The sequence below is a fragment of the Sinocyclocheilus grahami genome, unplaced genomic scaffold, assembly GCF_001515645.1.
Source record: "Sinocyclocheilus grahami isolate Dianchi unplaced genomic scaffold, SAMN03320097.WGS_v1.1 scaffold132.1, whole genome shotgun sequence".
Lineage (NCBI taxonomy): Eukaryota > Metazoa > Chordata > Actinopteri > Cypriniformes > Cyprinidae > Sinocyclocheilus > Sinocyclocheilus grahami.
Window position 1 is genome coordinate 121395 of NW_015505311.1, and position 8276 is coordinate 129670.

At 38.8% G+C, this 8276-nt stretch overlaps 1 protein-coding gene across 1 annotated transcript in view; it reads left to right on the plus strand.

The window, feature by feature from the left end:
• The first annotated feature begins 1240 nt into the window (after nt 1-1240).
• The window catches only part of LOC107590731 (somatolactin-like), a 35054-nt gene continuing 28018 nt past the window's right edge, over nt 1241-8276 (plus strand). Inside the window, exons 1-2 of the mRNA XM_016279642.1 lie at nt 1241-1392; nt 5314-5495. Of these exons, the coding sequence (XP_016135128.1) occupies nt 1241-1392; nt 5314-5495 (334 nt within the window). The remainder of the gene's footprint in view (nt 1393-5313; nt 5496-8276) is intronic.

The following is an 8276-nucleotide window of genomic DNA, read 5'->3' on the forward strand; positions in this document are numbered from 1 at the left end:
GGAACAGTGGATAAACTAACTTAAAGTAATTGTGCATTTGGTAGTTTTAACACACACTTTCCAGCCAATCAGAATTTAATGTTTTATATGTTTATAAGCATACACTACCATTTAAGTTTGGGTCTGTAAGCTTATTTATTTGTTTGTTTGTTTGTTTGGTATTACTTTTAATACAATGACACATTAATTTGAACAAAAGTGACTTTTTTTTTTTTTTATAAAAAAAAAATGTAGTAATAATAATACATTTTGGCTATTCATTTACATGACAATGATGTTTTGAGGGCCTGAAAACACAAACTTGAAAAGAGATTTCAAGTTTTTGGAAACTACTCTATTGTTGTCCCATTTAAACAACCCAAATATTAATTTGTGAAAGGTTGGTGTCATGCGCATACATATTACATGTTTGTGTAGTATTTCTTTACCTTGCAATCTACTGGCCTGGCATGCATAATACAGCATTTTTAGTCGTTTTCATGAATCTGTTGGAAAAGGGATCGTTCGATTTTTAGTATATTTTTGTTGTGTGACATACCCTTAAAATAATTTCTGAAGGAATATGTGACACTGAAGACTGAAGTAATGGTGCTGAAAGTTCAGCATTGCATCACAGAAATAAATTACATTTTAAAATATATTCAAATAGAAAATAATATATAATAATATTTCAACATTTTACTGTATTTTTTAATCAAATAAATGTAGCCTCGCTGCACATAAGAAACTGACCCAAAACATGTTGTCCTTATATGGGGATTTATATATAAATATATAAAATTATATTGATATATAAATCAAGAACCACATGGGTTCACTGTAATTCTTTCCTGTTACAGTTCTGTGAGAGCCCAGGTGGAGTCTAGCATCCGAAGCACAGGTTTCCTTCTCTCTGTTGAAACGGATGATAGAGTATGTTTTCCTCTTTTCCTCCCACCATTCCCAGGTGTGTATTCCCCCGGCGGTCTTTGTGTGTTTGTGTGTGAGAGCTTTACCTCCCCTGACTGTTGCTTTGTTTAGCTGCATGTACAGTGAGAGCTCCTTACCGCTGTCAGACCCCTCGTCTCCTCCTTGGCCCTTGAAGCCGGCTGGAGGTTTTTTTGTGCTCTCAAGTGTCTCTCCATTGTCAACAGCAGCCTTGATATTCAAATGGGTTACACTGCATTGAAGGGGGTGAGGAAGATAGAGGGCAAGAATGATAAATACACCTTCAGTGGAAAGCACACACGCTCTGTAAAACATGAGGAAGTACTCTAATCACAAAGGTGGGAGAGAAGAGGAACATGAGAGCAGGATGAAAGAGAGGGAACATGACAGCGCCAGTTATAGCGACAACACGGCCGATGGTGGCAAATCTTCACCAGTACCACAGACACCTTTCATTGGCACCTTGTGAGGGAAAAAAATCTCCATGCAGCAAAAAAATCGATGAGAAATAAAAATTCTTCTCACTCCAAAGGTGTCAAAATGTTCAAATGTCTTGCACGTAACCTTAAGATGTTAAAAGTACTCCTAGGCATAGCTATATAGGCATAGTATTCAGTGTCACGACACATACACATACACACATGCCCCAAGCATTTTAATAGTAGCATATAATGGTTTCTGCATAAATATGAAGCAGCACAACTGGTTTCAACATTTACAATAATCAGAAATATTTCTTGAGAAGCAAATCAGTACATTAAAATGATTTCTGAAGGATCATGTGGCACTGAAGACTGGAGTAATGATGCTGAAAATTCAGCTCCGATCACAGGAATAAATTACATTTTACAATTTATTACAATATAAAACAGCTCTTTTAAATTGTAATACAATTTCACAATATTAGTGCTCTCTCTCTCTCTCTCTCTCTCTCTCTCTCTCTCTGTATTTTTGAGCACAGAAATTCAGACTTGGTGAACAGAAGAGACTTCATTAAAAAAATGCAAATATTATAATGTTTCCAAATATTTGCCAGGTACCGTATAAGCAATGTATCACACATAACATGTAAATAAATGTACAGTGACAGTAATTTAGTGTGAAAACTGGCCAAAACACCGTATATAAGTATCACAAATGCATTGTGTTGAATTTCAAGTTTTCAGAACCCATATAATAATGTGAGAAAGAGAGTAAAACTTAGAGTCTTCGTCGCTGAAAATGATCCCGGTCTGTGAATGCAGTCACGTCTCATTCAAAAGATAAATCTGACACGCAATAACCAATGACATTTCACAATCAAAGCTGATGTAACGATTCTTCAGGATTTGGAGCGTTGTGGCGAATGGAAACATTGATCGCTTTGGGGTCTGTTCGTAACACAAAGCAATCATTTAGCCTCAGAAGACTTGGAATATTTGTAATATTTGAATAAACTGTGATTGTACTTGTATGTGCCTGTTATATCATGTGTTTTATAGTATTTGATATTGACAAATGGTTAGGTTTAAGGGTGGGGGTCAGGTTAGATGCTCAAAATGGACTAAATGGTGTAAAGTGTATACACTTTTTGTTGCTGCTGAAATTATGCCCCAATATTTGTCATAATGAAAAACGTTATACCCCAATATATCACGTCATGATGATAAAATAATTATGCAATTCACATCTGTGTATTGACACCAAAGGTTTCTCATTGAAAACAATATAGTTCCTAGTTTGTTGATATAGAGTCTTAAAAGTGATGCCAAAGGTTAACTTGTACTGCATTACCCCCAGCACTGTTTATGATTATGATAATGAATTAAAATAATGCAATAACATATTACTTTGCAACACTTTAGACTGACACAGGAAGTCTTGCACATTCTGTCAGGGGCTGGCGTCTGGTGTTCTCCCTCTCACCACCAGAGGTCGCCATCTCCCATTCCTCCCGGACTCTTTCTCCGTCACCTTGACACCACTCACCTGGGCACCCACTCACACACACACACAGCTGTCGCCCATCCGGGACTCCATCACCTGCACTCCACACACCTGTGCACACACTCACTCTCACACAGCTGTGGCCCGTCACGAGGACTATTTAGGCGCCTTCCCCACGCCACTCGGGGCGGATAACTAATGTTTGGTTGAGTTGTGTCACGAGTTACTGTTTGTTTGTAGTCACGAGGGTTACGAGTTTTCGAGTGTCTGTTCCGGGACTGATGCAAGCCAGAGGTGGCCGTATTGCATCAGTGCCCATTTGCGTGTTCTAGCCTGTTTCAGAGTCTTAGCTCTGTTTATGTTTCTGTTTGTTACCTTTGTTTTCCCTGGCAGTGAATAAAACCTGCATTTGGACCCAAAACCCTTGCTCACACGGTGTGATTCCTGACCGCGCCGTGACACATTCAAGTTAAAATATTTGTGTTCACTCTTACATTAAAAATGGATAACTGAACACTAAAGACTGCGAGCTGACTTTTTCAATGGTTATAAATGATGTAATCCCGCTTCAGAAATAATTCCATTCCTCTACCTTAGTCACTCAAAATCATGCTGGCTGTTGTAGCGAAATACTGGACCTAAATTCATATCCGCCATCCATATATTATATAACTTCCCTATACATGCATCTGGCTCCATATCTACACTACGGTACCCCTCTATAGCTCGGAAGAACCAGCCTGACCGTAGAAAGCTCAGCAACATCCTTAGCTCTTACACCACGGAGTGCTCAAGTGGGTGCAAGAATGTCTTAGCATCTTTGTGTGTGCGTGTGCATCTCTCCGTCGTAGCCCGTACAGCACATGACAGAGATGTGCGACACGCTTTCTCAAAAGACGCTGCAAAACATCTCTAACATAATGAGTTTTTAATTAAGTCCCCATGCTTTATCGGGTTTTACAAAGGAGGACCTCGGGAAGCCACCTCCAATGTGCTTTAATGAATTGTTTGGAGAATTTTGCAGAGCCATGCTGATAAAGTTTTTCACACAATACAGTCCCCATCTCTGCACTGACTTTCCAGGGTCTTACAAACACTTCCACTCCTCTGCATCCCTAAAGAAAAGCACCAAAATTCATTATTGATGTCACAGCATTTGTTATTGTATTAGCTCTGGTTTGTCACACCAGGAAAACAGAGCAGTCTTTCTTGTGTGCAGTGAAGCAGACAGTATACCTCCTAATGGAATAAGAGTATATTGAGTACCTCTGCATTTCCTTGGGGCAAGTCAACCTTAATGCGAGCACTAAAGAAACATTGGGAAAGACAAGAAAGGTAGAAAGAAACAAAAATGCAGAAGGACAATATGAACAGATACTATCTGAATGTGCTCGTTTTTAAAATGCAGCTCCGTGTCTTCTTTATATATATATATATATATATATATATTACAGCATATAAGTATTTCAAATGTATTTATTTCACTGCTTTTGCATCATTCTCACTTCGTACATGGTTGAAACAAGTTCTGCTAACAGTTCTCTTCGGATTAGTCCTCCCAAGGCAGGCGTCTAGGGCCAGTATGAGCAATGTTTTCAAGCGATGGAGTTAGTTTGCACTTTGTTGGCTGAAAATTTAATCTATCTCCTGCCTTGCGGTTTGATCCACCTCTTGCCCTGGGAGAGGCCGATCTCATCTCTAATTCTTCACCAGGAAAGGTCTGCCCCCTACCCAGGTCCGATCTTTGTGTGCGATCCGGACCTCCTTGATATGGATCCCGTGTGTCCACCGCCTTATGTTCCTCCAGAGCTGGCGCGTTTGAAGCGAGCTCTCGGTACGACCGCTCTACACGCTGTGAAAAGTTACTTATTGATTTACAAAGAAGAGAAGCCTTAGGCAAAGTTTAGGTAAAGGCTACGTTTAGTTATTGCGATATGTGGCGATATATGCTTGCAGTCTTCAGGCAGTTTCTCCAGCCTGGGTCTGCATGCACAGCGTCCCAGTATGCTCCATGATAACATATACATGTGATGGTAAACTCAGCGGTAATTATTTCAGAAGGCCTAGAACAAGTAGTGCAGTAATCCATCATTTTCATTCTCCTCCCCTATTTCGATCACTATTTTTTAAGTTTCGTAACAAGCGGAATGAAATGGGTTTCGCTCAGGCCTCACACTTTGCAAGTCGCAGACTTTCATTTTGTACATCGTGCACTTTTTAAAAGCCTTGTTACTTTCGCCACGGGACTCTGTAGTAGCGCTACAAAGCTCCGGCAGCACTTTACACGAGGTATGAGGATGGGAATGCTGGCCCATGATTCCCTGCTGTTCCCTCTGTCGGCCGACTAAAGACAGGGCACTGAGATTCAGAAGACCGCCTTCCCTGTGTGACATCTCTGCATAGAGACATTAAAGGTCTGGGCTTTTGAGTTGTTCCTCTCTTGCCTCCTCTCTTGATCAGACATCTATGTTTGCCAGAGGGACAGTGGGAAGCCATCGCCATCTCTTTTTGCAGCAAACCTGGTAGTGGGGTACAGGTCCACGTGGAGGTGTCTAATGAGAGACACAGGGAGCGTGGGAGAACAGCAGGCTCACTCGCTGGAGGGGTCTACACCAAAGGCCAAGACTACAGAGGAGCTGACAGTGAGAAACAACTGTGGTGGAAGCAGAAAAAATGGGCAGATGGACAGAGAGCAAATCCTCAGCGATCTCCAGGGATGAAAACAAGGACTTGGGAAGAAACCAGAGCAAGTGGAAGGTGATAAATATATAATCACCTTCTCTGATTGAAATGAGTGTTGAGAGGGCTGTCTTAAAAGATGCAACAGTAAGTGCAAGCAATTTAGTAATTTAGTAATCTCATTTAATGCTATTTTCTTGATATGTAAAGTTATTATTTAGAGTTAATATTAAAATCAAAAGTTGTATATGATAATATTATTTAATGAACCTGGATTAACATGAACTAACAGTGAACAGTTTACATTACTAAAGATAAAAAAAAAAAATACTGTAACACACGTATCATTTAAAGTCCCCATGAAATCAAAAGTAAAGTTTTTTGGGTGTTAGTATCAATATGTTAGTCTTAAGGTTATCTATAAGGCAGTGTGCTCCAAAACTGTGACAAAATTCGCATTTAGAAGATATAAGCATTCAAAGCTTGCAGTTCGTCACTTCCGCCAAAACAGCTCAACGATTTTTTTTTGACGTCACATCGTACTTCAGCTTCTCATCAAACTTTCTGTCCAATCAAATGCTCTCTAGAATCCGAAGTGCCCGCCCCCTACACTATAAAATAGACGCTGAAGCCACGGCTGAAATCGGTCACTTGTCCATAGAATTAATATTTTCTGTACAGTGAATGGCACGTAGTGCACTATACAGGGGACAGGGAACGATTCAAACAGTGTAAATATGCTTTCCATTGAGGAAAAAAAGAAGTCTGGTTTCGCGCTGTGTCACGCTAACCATGTGTCACACACTCTGCTCCGGTCCAGAGACACGATAGCACGGAGCGGATCACATGCGTGACCACAAAATGTATCGGAGCTATTCGAAATCTACACAGAATGCTATATTTTATAGCAATATGGATGAGATTGTGGCTGGCATACCTTCAGGGGACCTTTAAATAATAACATTAGCTTGCAGTGTTTAAAGCATTAACTAATTTGGGTTTCACCCAAATTTAAAGCATTTGGGTGACTTCACTAATTCACCCAAAAAATCAAATACTGTCATTATTTACTCACCTTCATGTCATTCATAACCCTTAAGCACCGTAAATGTATTATGTAAGTTGTCCATATTACTCACATGCTGTACTGTATTCCTAGTTTTATGAATCCATGCAGATTTTTGTGAGAAATAGATTAAAATTGAAAGGAATAGTTCTCCAAAAAAAAAGAAAATGCTGTCATCATTTACTCATCCTCATGTTTCAGAGTTGTGCAACTTGCATTCTTCTGTGGCGATATTTTGAAGATTATCTCATTGATTCCCAGTGATTCATGATTTGGTTCTCAAGTTCAACTCACTGACTCAATGATTGACTCAAGTTTGTCACACAAAGCTGCAGTATATGGCTTCGGTGCACAAGTTGTATAATTTTAGGTTACTTTAGAGGTGCCTTTTTTTCTTAACTTTGAATTCTTTAGTCATTGTTTATTGTAACTGCATGGACAAGAGCAACCAGCACAGTTTTCAGAACCTCTCCTTGTTGTGTTGCATGGGTTTCAAACTAAATGGGCCGAGTGTGATGATAGAAATGTTATTTTGGTGTAATCTATCTCTTTTCAATGCCTGCACATATTCTTGTAGTTCCAGTTGATTGTTCGGTTCGGCGTCCAGTGTTGCAAATCCCAAGGCTGAGAGATTATACCACTGATCTGGGAGAACAATCAATTAAGCTCTCACAGATTTACTATCAATAAACAGCATAGCTAGCAGCAAAACTTTCTGCTTCTGTTAAATAAAGCACCCTTCAAAAATGCAGATCTGTGCTATTCTCAGCCTCGTCTGTAATCGACTTCCAACATGGAAAAGGCCTGAGGAGCAGGGGAGAAGGCCAGAGAGAGGACTTTTTCCAAATCAAAGGCAGGTTTATGGAATGACTGTCAATGATTTCTTCCCTGCCAAGAGTTTCTGAAGCCTGATTTGTATTAGTGTACAGCTGTCTGAGCAACCGTTCAGACAGACATTCAGTGGAGTCGGCAGCGGTCACTGAACCATTGATTCAGGCGCCTAGGTGTGAGCTGATGGATGTCCTTGATTTCAAAAAGCAGAAATATATAGCAAAGAAAAGATGAACGAAAGTTCATCTTGGGCAGTATGCTTTGGCTGATTTAATTCTGTAGGCTTCATTTATTTGATCAAAAATACAGAAATAGCAATGATTTGTGAAATATTATTGAGATTTAAAATACTGGTTTGTTCCTGTAATGCAAAGCTGAATTTTTAAGCATCATTACTTCAGTCTTCAGTGTCTCATGCCCTTTCAGAAAGCATTCTAATATGCTGATTTTGTTATCAGTGTTGGAAACAATGATGAATTAAAAATAAAAAGAAGAGTGTTTCATGCAAAATAGAAATTGTGTCTAACAATTTAAGTTTTTCCTATCCTTTTTTATCACTTTAACACATCCTTTCTGAATAAAACATACTTTTTTCATAAATAAATACTGACCCCAAACTTTTGAACAGTATTTTATATTTTTACAAAAATTATATATATATATATATATATATATATATATATATATATATATATATATATAACGCTTTTAACGATGCATATATATATATATACAAAGTTTCAATGTTTCTGTATTTTTCATGAGGAAATTAGTGCTTTTATTGCTCATTAGTCTTTCTTCTTTACCTAAGAAAATGTAATATATTAAATATTTTTAATATTAGCAT